The sequence below is a fragment of the Lytechinus variegatus genome, chromosome 1, assembly GCF_018143015.1.
Source record: "Lytechinus variegatus isolate NC3 chromosome 1, Lvar_3.0, whole genome shotgun sequence".
In the NCBI taxonomy this organism is placed as follows: Eukaryota; Metazoa; Echinodermata; class Echinoidea; order Temnopleuroida; family Toxopneustidae; genus Lytechinus; species Lytechinus variegatus.
In genome coordinates, this window is record NC_054740.1 from 80,155,556 (window position 1) to 80,171,912 (window position 16,357).

A 16,357-nucleotide genomic window follows, 5' to 3' on the forward strand; every position below is an offset into this window, starting at 1 on the left:
GATCTCTCATTCATTCAATTCATAGAAAATTCATTTCTATCACTAAATTATAACCAAGACAACAAGATTTTGGACAACTCTAAATTAAAACTAGGAGATATTTAGAAAATTATGGCCATTTTGTATGATATTGACATAACAGTGTCACATCACATAGTTCCCTATTTTCAATCAGCACTTTCGCTAATAACGATTTCCTGGTTAAATTCGTTCACAAATTTTCATATCTAGGGTAGATTCACCTATGATTTACATGTTAACCGGAGCAACATGGTTGTGGTTCTAAATAACAAAGACAGGGAGAGAAAGAGAGATATATACAGTCGTCCTCAAAATTATTCATACCCTTGTTGATATTTGTGATTTTTCATGTTTGTGATGAAATGAATGCATTTTATCAAGTTTCTCTATGATTTATGTGTGACCTACTAGTGAAAGAATAACAACAATGCACAATTCAAGAAATTTCTCTTTTCAGGGGTATTTTATTCATAGATATTCAAACAATGTCATGTTCAAAATTATTCATACCCTAGGTTTTCTGAGTCCAATGTCTTTCATTAATAGTCAATAGCATAGCCTTTGTTCTTTACGACTAGACGATTCCTGTAAGTGTCCACAAGCTTCCTGCACGTCTCCTGCGGGATGTTAGCCCATTCTTCCTTGGCGTAGGCCTCAAGCTGGGTCAGGTTGGTCGGGTTCCTAGCCATCACTCTGACTTTCAGGTCTCGCCACAAGTTCTCGATCGGATTCAGGTCAGGACTCTGACTTGGCCATTCTAGGACGTTGACATCATGGTCCTTGAACCATTTCTTCACCAGCTTGGCGGTATGCTTTGGGTCATTGTCTTGTTGGTACTTCCAGTTGGGGCCAAGTTGGAGTTTTTCGGCAGATTCCTTCAAGTTCTCATCAAGGATCTGGATGTAATCCTCCTTTTTCATGATTCCTTTGACTCTAACAAGGTTCCCTGTGCCACTGGAAGAGAAACATCCCCATAGCATTATGTGCCCACCACCATGCTTGACGGTTGGCACAGTGTTCTTTGGATTGTATGCTTCCCCTTTCTTCCTCCAGACGTATTCAACAGCCATATGGCCAAATAACTCCAACTTCGTCTCATCAGACCACAGGATGGTTGACCAAAAGCTTGGATTTTGCTTCAGATGACTTCTAGCAAAGGCCAGTCGAGCCTTCAGGTGTTTCTTCCTGAGCAACGGTGTCTTCCGAGGCCTGCGTCCATGGAGACCTCCTTTGTGCAAGACTCGCTCGATGGTGGACCGGGACACCTTCGTCCCTGACCGTCAAGCGTTTCAAGTAGGGCCTTGGTTGTGGTCCGGGGGTTGTTGTTGACCTCTCTGCAGATTTTCCTGGCAAGTTTAGGAGACACCTTGCACCTCCTGCCACGCCCACTAAGGTTCTTCACAGTGTTGTACCTCTTGTGCTTCTTGATTATGCTCTGGACTGTTGCCACAGGGACGTCATACTGCTTTGAAATGGCCTTGTAACCTTTTCCCTCAATGTGGGCATTCACAAGACGTTGCCGTAGGTCCTCACTGAGCTCCTTCTTCTTGGCCATGATTATCAGAGACTGAGAATTACCAGAATGCTTTCCTCTATTTATACCCTTTTAGAAAGATGCTATTTTCCATCATTGTTTAATGGCTTGTTTAACAAAGAGGGTATTTAATTCATTGGAACATCTTGAAATAAATATAGAACAAAGAATAGCACATTCCCAGACAGTGAAAATAATGCGCATTGTCATAAAAGGACATTTTTGTTGAGGTATTGGCAAGGGTATGAATAATTCTGAACAAGTGCAAAAAATAACTTCTGACCCTATCTATTATTATGCTAATGAAGACTTGCCAGCTCATATGTCAAATCATGCATAGCAACAAGCAGACAAAAGATACAAAGAAAGTTACATCATAATAGCTTTTACAAGTAAAGAATCTACCAAAGAATGTTTTTCCACAAGGGGTATGAATAATTTTGAGGACAACTGTACATGTATATATATATATACATATATGTACATAGACTAACTTGACAAAGTTTGCCCTCCTACAGTCTACATAATAGTTCAGAGGATCTCAAAATCATAGTGCTACCTTATTTTAGTTGAGGCAGAGAGAATTGAGTTTTAATGAGTGTGCTATCAATTTCAACTCCTTGTCTTATCAATTCGTTTGCTCATTCATATTTCTCATGAGCAGATGTTCATTCAAACTCTTACCATGTGTAACAGATATTGCAAGTGTATGGGATTTAATAAATGTGTATATGTTTGACATCAGTTTGTGACTTTTGCACTTTAGGTGTTAAACTCCTATTTCTTCCTGCTCTGTCCATGTACGACTTCATAATTTATCAAACATTTCTCATGTTGAATTAATTTTATTATCTCATGAATGTTTTGTAATCATTTAAATATAAATTGTTGAAGACTGGAGAAAATTCAAACCAAAGTTCTTATGTCTGCAATTACAAAGATGGTCCTTGAATGTTCCTCAAAAGATGACTTAAATTCCACAGCCTATCACCTATTAGCATAGATGCTTACTTTGCAACCAGATAATAAATTCTAATAGCCAAGGGCCTTTTCACACGTGAATCTTGAATCACCATTGTAATGATGATTGCAGACGTTCGTGATTCTAATCATGTTCTAGTTTGGTTTCACACGTGCTAAAATTCTTCATTAGCCTTATTTTTCACTGGAATCATTCAAATTAAGATTTGCTTTTACCGTGTGAAAGGGCGACAAATGATAACTAATCAAACTTAACCAGTACATGGAATCTATTTTGGAAATTTAAGTGGATCACATTTTTTTGCCAGGCGTTTGCATTTTTTTTTCATTTGTATGAGCCTTAAAAATCAAGAAGGGGATTTCAACCCAAATTTAAAATGGTTCTCAGACAACTTCCCTGGTGATAATTCTCAAGAGTTGTCATTTGGGTAAGGTATCCTCCTTGGAGATTTGCTCTCTAGGGTCCGAGGCATAACATAACTAATTGTGGGAATGATTTTTACCATTGAAATCACTGATTAATGTGTATGATCAATCATTCCAATTAGCCTTAAGATCGATTGTGAAGCTTTATGTCACCGAGCCCAGAAGGCTCTCTTCTGTTGGAGATATGTGTCAGGGTATCTTTCCTGGTGGAAAATAAAGAAAATAAATGGAACATGAATTCAAACTCACTTCATGACCCCCATGTGGATCGACTGGGTTGACTACGAATGATTCTTCTTTCTGGAGTGTTATGGTTTCGGTTGAGAGTTGGACGCGGACTCGCTGGGCATTCTTAGGACCGTTACAGATGCTCAGGAACCCCGTCTTCACCTGCATTCATCAGATAGAGAAAAAAAGGAACCAAATATTCTTTATTGACAATAATGAACATAGAGGACAAAGATTGAAGGATAAGGATTATATGTTTATTTGTCAATGAAATCTTTTCAATCCTTGGTGGATAAGTGCCCTGAATGGTGTCAAACTCTGCATGAAAGGTGACTATAATCACTTTAAATGACAACTGATGATACTGGCCACAATTCTACAGCGTCACAGCTTTTGACTGAACATTTACACATTTTACATTTAAATCGTTCTGCTATATCAACCAATTCAATATACATGTACCTGTTGGTTTTTAAATCCCCCTAAAACTTCCGGAAGGGATTATGAAGGATTTAAAGCAGTGTTGTGAAGCTGAATCTCCACCCAAATAAACTGAATATTTTTTTTATTAACTGATGAGGCATAAAATCTTTCCCTTTTACCCATTCACAAAACAGGATCGATTAGCGACCATAAAAACTAAAAAGGCCTTTTTGCCTCAAAGAGTAGATCTTAGGACTTTCTTGCAGGCAGCCACTAAAATGCATGCTAGCTTGTAATTAAAAACATGAAGGCATGTCCCCATAAAATCAATTAGTACTCAATTCATGGTTTCAGTAATTGATCATCTTTCTTGTGAGGCATGCATCATATATACGCTAATCATGTACAATTTAAGCATAATATGATGTACATTGTATACCACACATGTGCATTATAGGCAAGCAATAATGTCTCAAATAAAATACAGCAGTTTAATTGGAAAGTCCCTCACACCAGTATTGCTTGCAAGTGAAGTCTTCAGATACAATCTTAGGCAACATTTATTGCATTACAAATATGTGTAGCAGGGTACATGGGCAGAAATCCCAGGGGGGACAGGGGAACGAGTCCCCCCTATACCAAAATAGTAGGGGGACACAATATCAAATGTCCCCCTACCATTTTTGGTCTCTTATGATGGAGAAAAATACATCACTCACAATTGAAATGATACATATTTTGGCTTAAAATGACCTTGAAATTTTGGTGATATTTTTTTTCTTGTCAAAGTTCCCAGCCCCTGGTCCCCCTACCTTTGGGGACAGATTTCCGCCCATGATGTAAGCACACAGTGAATTTCGATTTCAGGGAAATTATTTTTTTTCTGAAATATTTTTAAATCGTGTCAAGAGGCTTACGTTTACAAATGAACACATTTAAAAAGAAGGATAACAAGGTATGAAAAAAGACAGGTACTTTAACAATGAAAATGCATATATGTACTGAAACTGATTCACACTTTTCCTTTCAGGGCTACATAAACACCTGCACTCCTTTACCCACATACTTATACGCAATACTTAGGCATTGATCACACAAGGAAAATAGAGGCTCATCTCACACAAATTACCAGAAGTAGGTCATAAAATAAAAAAAGACTATATAATTGATCAATCAAGTCGTAAATACCAAAAGCTATTGGCATGTCTTTTGGGCTATCTTTATCTGATAATGGGGTAAATGGGATTTCACCAAGGAAATGGCCCCCTTTGATATGCGGTGGGTAGTCTATCGATCTTCTCGATGGGTTAAATGACATTATCTATATCACAAACCTCAGTGTAAAAAATAGGTCTCAAAATCTACATAGAAAGAAAAATAATTTGTGGCTATATGGAACTAGACAACATTGTTATTAACATACATTCTAGTTTAAGCTTCCCCGTATCCTTATAATGTAAAAAGCACTAGAACTTTTAATACATAAGGAGATCGTCCATAGTCATTTAATTCAAGAGAAAAAAAGAAAAAAAAATTCATTTATTTTAATACACACATTCACTCACAAACACAACCTACCATGTAACGATTGTGATATGGTTGAGTCAAGTCAGAATCTTTTCTTTTCAGATTCTGACAGCATATCAACCAATCAGAATCCAGTGTTAAGAGAAAAATAACATTCTGATGACACCTGAGAATTTCTTGTTCAGAACACTTTAAATAACACAGGAATAAGAGAACTAAAGATAATTATCACGAGGATACATTATGTGTTATATTTACAAATTATAGCCACTTGTTAATAAACTTCTTCTAGCAGGCCCCGGCATAACATACAGTATGCCTAGTGCCTTGCTTAGAGACAGAAGGTCTCAACTATATAAATCTGGAATGACTCGGCTGGGGAATGAACCCAGGACCTCCTGAATAATGAGGTCCATGGCCAGTGGGCCCTGTTGCATAAAAGCTTACTTTGCCATGCAAACCGTACCATGGTATTTACCAGTGGATGGCAAAGTTACTATCATATTAACTTTTATGCAACAGGGACCTGATCATGAAGAAGAAAATTTGTTTAAGTAGCACTCATTTTTGTTTCAGTAGCTCTTTAGAGCTAGATGTAATACAGTAGTACTACTACAGGAGAAAAATATGCAGGCCTCTGAATGTATATACTTCTAGACACTTGATGCGATTCCTCATTCATTATAAAATGCTGCAATGGGAAAAGGGAAACAGAGGTACCAATTTCAAATTATAGGGTTTTCTTTAACAGGTACATGTAGTTTCATCCCTCAAACATGAAAAACAAACTTTAAAAGGCCAACAAATTCATGAATTATTCTAAATACTTACCACAACCATTTTATTATTGTTTACAGGAGACACAATCCTAAAGACCTGTTTAAGATGTCACAAATTATTTCGACGTGAATAAAAACTCAAACTTGATTCCGAAATTCTGCTGTTTCCTTCATTACTCAAAATTACAAGGCACCAACAGAGATCCCCAAGTATCAATCACTGTATAAATCCAGTCTTGTTTTAAAGAAGTGATTCAGCTGAGTGAATATCAGCAAGAAAAACCCTAAACAAATACTTAACATCCACTTCAGGAAACCAGAGGTGGCATTGTGGACATTGTCAGATGAAGAATATAAATGAAGGACCTCGATCCCTATCTACATTCCTTACTATGGCCTAGGCAACGTTTACATAATCAAGCCCCAAAAGACCTTCCTTCATAGAATATGTTTCATTCTCTCTTCAGCTAAAGATGCTCTTTCGTCCTTCAGCAGGTGAAAGGGATGGACAAAAGGGATAACTACTTAAAAAGAATATCCACACTGGACACAAAAAATAAAAGAAAAAAACCTCAAAATTTTTAAATGCTTGGTGAGTCGAATAACCACAATAACAGAGGCGATTTGGATTTCTAGATTTCCTAAAGATACCCCATCTAAAGGCAAATTTTAGAGTGCTTAAACTGATACCATGACATTTCCTCAAAGTCTAATTTCTCCTCTGGAAATCTGCACCCCCATCCCCCTTAACCTCAGACCTAACCATAACCAAGGAAATGTTATGTACCGTATGTATCCCTAATCTACCGGTATTCCTTACAATATTCTGAATATAAAACCTATCACAATTTTACTATTTCAACATTATCATTTGCATCTTTCTGAGAATTTGAGTGAAGAGACAGTGTAAATATTACATTGCAATGTAGTTACTGTTAAATTTACTTGACTCTGGGCAGGTTAAAAATAATCCTGAAAGAGTAATGATTGTTCTTAAATCACCTTTCCTGATGTTTTTTGAGTCTTGCTTTCCTCCCTCATTGCACCATTGAATACTTGACTGTAATTATTCCATCTATATGATACTTGATGTCAAGCATTATGCCATTTGATATTTTTCTCTCGTAGAGAGGCGACATAGAAAACAAATGATCACTAACTAATGCTGGATTGGGACAGCATTGGAGAGTGCAGTTTTAAGAGTCCTTGACAGGCATGTTACTTAGAGCTTGGGAAATAAGAAAGGCATTTGCCAATACTAGGTGGTGTCAAACCGCCTCGATCACAAGAATCCCCGTTAAATTACGAGAACATTTTTAGGCTAAAAAATACCCATTAATTATTCCTGCATTCACACCACCCTGAAACATACCCTTCCGGATAAATTCCTGAAGTTAGGAGCATGCGCAATATGGTCTAATAAGCAGGCAAGGCGTGAGATTCATAACCACTAGCCCAGCAGCCACCCACGGCGCCCACGCCCAACGACACGCTGGGATAAAAGTTCCCGTAAACTGCTTTCACATTGCCAAAATACCTGCGACCTTGAAAAAATCCCCGCGAAAGTTCTCGTAATTTCGCCAAGTACCTACTATTTAGCGGATATTTTCTTTCGGGTAAATTACGCGTAGTTTGCTTTCACATTACCAAAATACCTGGTATTTTCTGATCAGGGTAAATTTCCCAATCAGAGAATACCTGGAACTGACGAACTTCGAGGCGGTCTGAAACCACCTTCTGTCTCTTTTTTTGGGGGGGTCCTATCACCAAAATGAATTAGAGCCTTTTGACCAGCAAAAAATTTGGGGCCTGGACTGAGAGGTGGTACTGGTTCGACCAAGGCCAGCATAACTCCAGATTGGCAAGAGCTTTTGGTCAATTCTTAAGGTCACACATGCATGCCTGTGAGTGTGTACATGTATTTGCGACAAAACTTTTGTAACTTGTTACAACCACGTTTGGCGACCCCAAATCTTGGTAATGCAGATGACTTTCGTACTTCACAAAATTTGGACTGATCTCTTCAGGGCCGCCTGCACCAGCCCGAGTTTTCAAATTAGCGTGCTATTTCTGATCTGGCAAATAATCCCGATCTGAACAATCTCAAGATTATTTGTAATGGAGACGCAATTATCGCGCTAGTTCGCTGGATTAATTTCGAGATTGCAATTCCAAGTCAACTTCGGATTATTTGCAAAATAGTGTGCTATTTTACGACTTATCCCACTTAATTTTCAGGTGCAGACGCACTTGGGATTAATGCATTGATGCCTCGCTCGAGCAAGAATCGCTCCTTTTGATGGTGGAGACGGTGTTTCTTGAATCCTCGAGATTAATCGCGAAGAGATCTGATCAGGCAAAGTCTCGAGATCGAGCAAACTCTGGCTGATGTAGCACCACCTTTTGAGCTAGATGAGAAAGATATATATATAAACATCCATGCCCCATCATAATCTTCACTAATCTTGTCAATTAATTTACTAACCCCCAATCTTACAATGAAAAGAGCTTTGCCCAATTCAAGATATCAATCGCTCCTCTCCTAAAAGATCCCTTTATATGCTTCCTCTTTGTAGCCGGCATTATTCTTCTGTCAACAATACTCTTTAGATAGTTGCTATTGTAAATTTAGTGAATTCATATACTTCTTTTATTGTTAGATCGAAGATATTTAGATGACAGTAAGAGGTAATTATAGGCAGAGCTCAACTTTTAAAAGGTATCTACTATACATTCCATGTTTTTAGCATGAGCCTCATGGAATTCTATTACTTATTGGACTGTGATACAGATATTTATTTGACCAGTAATTCATATTACAACCTTTTTTCTACTCACAACAAAAAAATCCTGTGAGTCAACCAGCACCTTCAAATTTTATTTGAATTTCTCTGCATATATCATCTCCTTATTCTATCACTGCTTCTCCTTAACGTAAATTTAAAAAAAAGTTAATGTAATGATTTTCCTTGTATTCTCCTTGTACATGTATTAAAAGTACATCAATGCAAGGTACAATTAGAGACAAATTCAAGAGTATGGGGGTAGGGGATACCATAGAGTTAAAGATTTACATGTACATATTACATATACGGGGTAAGTTGGATCATGGTATTGGGTAAGTTAGAACACTGCATGGTAAATTAAAGGGATGGTCCAGGCTGAAAATATTTATATAAATACATAGAGTAGAATTCACTGAGCAAAGTGCCGAAAATTTCATCAAAATCGGATAACAAATAATAAAGTTTTTGAAGTTTAAAGTTTAGCAATATTTTGTGAAAACAGTCGTCATGAATATTCATTATGTGGGCTGATGATGTCACATCTCCACTTTCCGTTTTATTATGTTATTGCATAAAATCATATTTTTTTCATTATTTCATACTTGTGTGAATAACATGCCTCCCTTATAATGAAATAAATTGCAGCAATAAATATCTAATGCACTAAATCAGTTGTTAATCCAATTTTTATAATACTTGGAGGAAAAAATTTGCATAAACCTAATTTCATATAATAAAATACAAAACAACAAGTGGACATGTAACATCATCAGCCCACCTAATGAATATTCGTGACGACTGTTTTCACAAAATATTGCTTAACTTTAAAATTCAATAACTTTGTAATTTGTTATCCGATTTTGATGAAATTTTTCGGCATTTTGCTCAGTGAATTCTACTCTATTGATTCAGCTATACATACTTTCAGCCCGGACCATCCCTTTAAGAATTATACTTAAACTACTTACAACTGTATTATTTACATGGTTTTAGCATGTTTGCTTTATTTTTTTTCAAGTTGAAAATATTAAAAGTGGATTCGTTGAACTTAATGTTTTCTATTATTCAGCCACTCACGCAAGCCAACTGTGTAGCAGAATTTCGCTTATTTGTGTGCATTTGATTTTACATGTAATTAAGTGTACTATCAGCAATTTCATGTACTTCTGCATCAAATTTACATGACAAAAAATAATTGTTTATATTTTTTATTAATTATACAAATAAGCATATGAAATTTGCCGTAAATTTTGTATGTTTTTGCCTTAAACTCTACTCATTAAGCTAGTAGAATGCTATTTTTGGTAGAGTATTAGTTTTTTTTACCTTTATAACAAATACCCACAAAAAATTGCTAAAAATATAATTTTTTATGTATTTTTTTTTAAATTTGCATTTCTTTGTCGGAGTGAAGTTGGCTTAGTCGGTAACGTGTCTTCCCGTCGAACTAAAGATCGTGGGTTTGAGTCCACCCCAGGCGGATGACTGAAGCCAATGCGTTATGTGTAAACGTCTCTCCCATGTTTCATAGAGGCAGGCTATGTAACATTGGAAAACAATCTGTCCATCGGATAGGACGTTAAATGGAGGACCCGTGTAGAAGAGAGTCACTAACTTTGCACGTTAAGAACCCACTGCACTATTTGTATAAGAGTAGGGGGAAAGTCCAGTGTAGTGGTCCACCTGCACCTCCCCCCCAGTAAGTTATATCGAGAGGAGAGACCTGCGGTCACAGTGATTCGGTTCGTTTTTCGCCTCCTAGGCACAGGTGATGCCAAACAAATAATGATAATGACTCTTTTGCGATCATAAATAGCATAAAATAACTCCATTTGAACCGACAAAAGTAAAAATAATCATACATTTATGATTTTTGGTTGAAAAACAAAATTTGCATTGACCTTGTACAAGGAATCACGTTTTTGAGCAATTTTGGGTCCGACATGCACGTACAAAATGTTGCGTAATTTCGAAACTGTGCACCCAGGCATCGCAAATTTGGTCTCAAAATATGCGCAAGACTTGAGATTAAAAATCAAGAGGGCGGTGCAGTCAAAAAATTTCGTGAGACAACGAAGTGACAAAATTTGTCAGGGGGGGGGGCTGAAATTAAACTCATCCATTTTGATAAGCGTTAATATTGCATTAGGGGCCTACAATAGGCCTTAAATGCACACTTAACCCAGTTACATGTAGGTCTGAGTGTGCATTAACCCAGGGGGCTCCGGCCCGCGAAGCTTCACAATTTTCTTCCCAAGTTACTGTGACCACAATTTACCCTAGTCCCATGAGTATGTGTAAATGCATGGTGAGCTCCTGGGCCCCCTGGGTTAATACACATTCAGACCTAACTGAGAAACAAAACAAGCATGTATGTTCAGAAGAGTGTGAAATACTATATACATTTTTTTTCTCATATCCAATGTTTTTTTCATAATTATGTTTGGGGTAAGTTGGAACATGTTCCAAATAACCCCTTCAATTTTGTTCCATCTAACCCCAGAGGCCCATTAAATTTTTATAAGCTTACAGCACAAAAAGGGACTTCACCATGGCATATTAATAACCTTATTTTGTATTTTGGTACAAGTGTCCATTATACCCCTAAACAGGCCAACTTGATCTATAAACTTCTCTGAGATAATAGAAAATTTTTGAAAGAGAAAAATATTACCCAAAAGGTGAAACTAGCACATCAATGATGTGGAGCTCATCCGGCATCTCGCAACACAATTTAACACAATTTTAATTTCAGCCCAGTTGACACTGTAGTGAATTATATTGGTGACATAAATATAGAATAGGATATAGAATTCAAAAAGTTGAAGAAATGACATAGAAGCATTTTTTGTGATCTATGAATAAATTTCATATGAATTAAGTATTAATTATTATCTAGTCAAAAGTTTCTTAACTCTGTGTAGAACCTTGGTGAACCTAATGTAGCTCTCAGATGGAAGAAAAATAACCAAAATCAATCAACAAATAAGTAAGCAATTTTTGTGAGTTTTGAAAATATATGAATAGCAGATTTAATGAGTTTAAAAATTCTATGTTTAAATTTTGTATCACCACCTCGAGCTATCATACAAAGCAAACAAAACTGAAATTGATCAACAAATGAAGAAGAAAAAACATCTTTTGTGATTTATGAATTAATTTTTCATAAATTAGAATAATTTTCCAGACAAAATTTTGTGTACAAATATGGTGAACCCCATGCAGCTCTACAAGATGGAAGAAAACAATCAAAATCTGTCAACAAATAATGAAGAGGAATTTTCTGTGATTTATGAATACATTTCGCATAAATTAGCATAAATAATTTCCTACTGAAAATTTTCAAAATTCTTTGTAGAAGTTTGGTGGGCCTCATGAAGTTCTACCAGATGGAAGAAAAAATATCAAAATCTGTCAACAAATAAAGAGGCATTTTCTGTGATTTCTGAAAAATGCGCATAAATTAGCATATTTAATGAATTTCAAAATTCTGTGTAGAAGTTTGGTGAACCCCATAAAGTTGTACAAGATGGAAGAAGAAAAAAAGTAAAAATCGGTCAACAATTAAAGAAGAAAAAGCATTTTATGTGAAATTTTAAAAATATGAATAAATTAATTTCGAATAAATTAGCATAAAAATTGTTCTAGTCAAAATTTCAAAATTCTGTGTAGGAGATTGGTGAACCTCATGAAGCTCTACCAGATGGAAGAAAAAAAATCAAAATCGGTCAACAAATAAAGAAGAAGAAGCATTTTATGTGAATTTTTAAAAATATGCATGAATTAATTTTGCATAAATTAGCATAAAAATTGTTCTGGTCAAAATTTCAAAATTCTGTGTAGAAGATTGGTGAACCTCATGAAGCTCTACCAGATGGAAGAAAAAAAATCAAAATCGGTCAACAAATAAAGAAGAAGTAGCATTTTTTGTGAATTTTGAAAAATATGCATGAATTAATTTCGCATAAATTAGCATAAAAATTGTTCTGGTCAAAATTTAAAATTCTGTGTAGAAGATTGGTGAACCTAATGAAGCTCTACCAGATGGAAGCAAAAAATTCAAAATCAGTCAACAAATAAAGAAGTAGAATTTTTTGTGAATTTTGAAAAATGCGCATAAATTAGCATATTTAATGAATTTCAAAATTCTATGTAGAAGTTTTGAATGCCCCACCTAGTGCTATCATATAAAGCAAACAGAATTGAAATCGGACTTGAAATGGCGAAGTAGTAGCATTTTGAAATTGTGGACGGACGACAGACGCCACGGCATAAGCTCATCTTGCCCTTCGGGCCGGATGAGCTAAAAACGAAAATTCCTTACTAACTTCACCAGGCTTGTTGCACATGTGTTGTCTGTAATGTGGTGGATGGCTGTTGATAATAGCAATAAATTGAGGACTGTATTGCATAAATTCATTTAAAGGTATTAACGAAAATTACAATGTTTCAACTTACCCCGCATTCCAACTAACCCCAATCTCCCCTACATTTTCCCCTATCAATATTTAAAATATATTTCCAGTATACATGAATGCACAACGTACATGTACAATGTAGCTAATAAACAGAAAGATGAATACTGAGGGTAACCTAACTCTGAAACAGGAAGACAAAGTAACTTTATAGCCTGTATGCTCAAGTGGCAGTAATCATTGCATTCTCCTGCCCATTACTACATTACATCAACATATCATGTTGAAATCTGAATTGCTCCAGATCTTCGCGATACAATATGAGGTTGCCATGGTAACCTACCATTGTTAGTCTTGGTACGAATTCAGGCATCAGATTGCCAATCGATGCTAAGGGAAATCGGAAGCGAAGTATGCCCTGGGTCGTAAGCTCATACACTTGCTCCATAATCAGTGAAATTATGAGAAGCTTGGCTCATAAAAATGCGCCTTGCTCTAATGTGCAATATGAATGAAACTAATCCTCATGACAACATGATTCATATCTACACCCAGGTATGGAATAATTTTCTGACTTCATTAGTAAAATAAAATATATTACAAATCTCTCCTAGGGGCACTTTGCCAGAACTTAAAAAGAAATAAAACCTTTTTTAACATGCAATAAGTACTCATGATGAGCCCGGTTACTTCAATCCCATGCAGACATACCCCCTGTATTATACAAATGCATCTTTTTGAACATCTACATGTACAGTATAGTAGGCCTATTATTTAATCCCCCCCTCCCATTACCAAGAAAAATCCTGCTTATAACTGCCTTTATAAATTTCATCTATATTAAAATTCTAATTTCTCTTCAAGTTCAATCATCTGATTCTATCACTGCTTTCCCATTAACTTTAAATGAAAAAAAAATCACAAGTCCATAGTGTACCGGTACACATAAAGTCAAAATTGTCAAAATTAACACATTATCTCTAATTATCAAAATATCAATTGAGCTGAAATTCGAAACACAAACACCATATTCCATAGTCAGGTTTAACTTTAATAGACCATGGTCTGACTCTGTGCTAAAATTATGGAAAGCCAAGATAACTTTCCTTACATTGTATGTTTGTTATGTTTACTGGGTTGAGTAGTAGAAATTAACCAGTTGTCTCACGATTGATCCATCGTGAGACAACTGGTTAATTTCTACTACTCAATTCTTCGTCACAATGAACCTCTTCCACATCATCTCTCTTACTGGGTTCTTTCTTTATCGTGAAAGGTAAAGAAAACAATTCTATTCATCCTTCCGAAACAGTTGAGAATGATTTGAGAGAAAAATGAGTTGATAATTGAAGTTTCACTGTAAAGATTTATGCCACTAGTGACTATTGGCTATCCATAATTAAACCACAACTTAAAACTTGACTTCAGAATATGGTCCAATGACATTACATTTCTGAGGAAAAATCCTGTTCTGATTCTGTTCGGAATATCAAGACCTATATTTCTCAAACCTTACCCCATGTGTGTGCCACAGAGGCTGTCTTGGCTCTTGTCTCACGATGGGCAAATCTCTGCTGAGGCGAAGGACGTATGGCTCCAGTCCAACCGACAGAATCAAATTGTCAAACCAAAGCGTCATTGGCAATGGGTCGGGCACTTCGTCCGAATTGCGAAAGATTTTGTGGCGGCGGCGTCTCTGCTTTTTACGGATCCAAAGAAGCTCGCCGATTCTCATCCTTTTGTTTTTTAACCTAGTGCTCTGGTCACTCACGCTTGGAATTGATCAGTGAGCATATTTCTGGTTAGTACATGTCATGTGACCAGTTCTTGTAATATTGCTATGGAAATGCTTAATTCCTGATGTGGAACCTCTGCTGTAAGTCATCATGATGATGCAATGAATCCATATAATATGTCACTTCCATCAAAATATGCAACAATTCAGAAAAATATGGTTTCAAATCGAGTGTTTCCTAAAGTAAAAACACATACCGTATGCAATGATCAATTATTCCAAAATGCTTCTTTTTGAAGTTTCTTGATTCTTCACGATGGCTATCAGGCGGTTTGGGATAAAGCTATTGTACACAGGAAAGAATGCATCAAAAGCCCATCTGAGTGTCATTTCCACATTGGGAGTCATATATGTTGTTCTGAAGCAGTCTCCATGCCAATTACCAGATAAAAAAGATATACATGTACCTCAAGAGGGGAAAACTTAAGGCTAAAAAAATTCCTCTGCTTGTCTCCAAAAGTAAGTTTGATTGTGATTCCTTCATATCAATCAAATCAAAAGAGCTGGGCTCCATAACACAAAGGTTTGCGATGAATAGCAAATATGAAAGAACACTTCTGATTGGTTCCTGGTCAGTATTTTGCGACAAATGCGCGTGTAACATTGATCTTGATTGGTCGATTCATTTAGCAATTGATCGCTAATCTTTGTGTGATGGAGCCCTGGTCTCAAAGAATAATTGGCCAGGTAGTTAAAGAGTTGTAAATGCAAAGTGCGAACGTGTGAGCATGAGTAACACTCACAAACTTAGATTAAAAAAAATTGTTTTACCATCAATAGAACCTCATTAATATTGGTTATGAAAAGGTTTCTTCAATTCGGAGAGAAGCACTTCAAAATAAAAAGCAAACAACTTTCCCAGATATGCTATCAGTACTGTGGTTCCTCAATGCAAAGACATACTCCAGGGTACATTTCTGGATCACCTGTGACGAGACCGGATAGGACGAAGGCTCTTGGAAATTTGTGAAAACAAAAAGAGCATCTCAAATTTACGAAATTGACCTGTCATCCGATGGGGACAACAAGACAAAGCAACTGACGGAAGAAGACGTATCACATGACCGAAGCCTCATGACAGTCCGATGGCTGGATAATAACATTAGGGTTGGAAGTGTCAGGTAACATGGGATGTAATGACCACCTATGGTAAGGGAAATAGATTTCTTTGAATAGTGTCAAGGGATGAAGGAGCAATGATACAGCATTATCATAATAATGTCAGAAACTTACAAGTACAGGAAAAGATCTGGGGGCCATTCCACAAAAAATTTAAGTGTGACTTACATGTAGATTCAGACTTGCATGCTGCATTACAGCATTGGTCAGATCTGACAGATCATGGTCAAGGGGCATGCCTACAACACAATGATCAATATTCATATTTTTTACATTCTAAGACTTTCCCTTTATTTGTCTCTAGGGGACCCTTTCAACAACTC

The 16,357-nt window shown here is 36.4% G+C and overlaps 1 protein-coding gene across 2 annotated transcripts in view; it reads right to left on the reverse strand.

Annotated features, from left to right (window-relative positions):
* LOC121424630 (gamma-2-syntrophin-like) overlaps positions 1 to 15,342 on the reverse strand; it is a 43,202-nt gene extending 27,860 nt beyond the window's left edge. Inside the window, exons 1-2 of one of the 2 annotated variants that reach the window (XM_041620355.1) lie at positions 14,637 to 15,342; positions 3,212 to 3,352 (exon numbers count right to left, since the gene is read on the reverse strand). In XM_041620355.1, coding sequence (XP_041476289.1) covers positions 3,212 to 3,352; positions 14,637 to 14,855 — 360 coding nt within the window. In that variant the 5' untranslated portion in view covers positions 14,856 to 15,342. Of the gene's footprint in view, positions 1 to 3,211; positions 3,353 to 5,971; positions 6,174 to 14,636 lie in introns of those variants that run through there. The other variant, XM_041620361.1, reaches the window with a different exon arrangement.
* Positions 15,343 to 16,357: the final 1,015 nt, after the last annotated feature.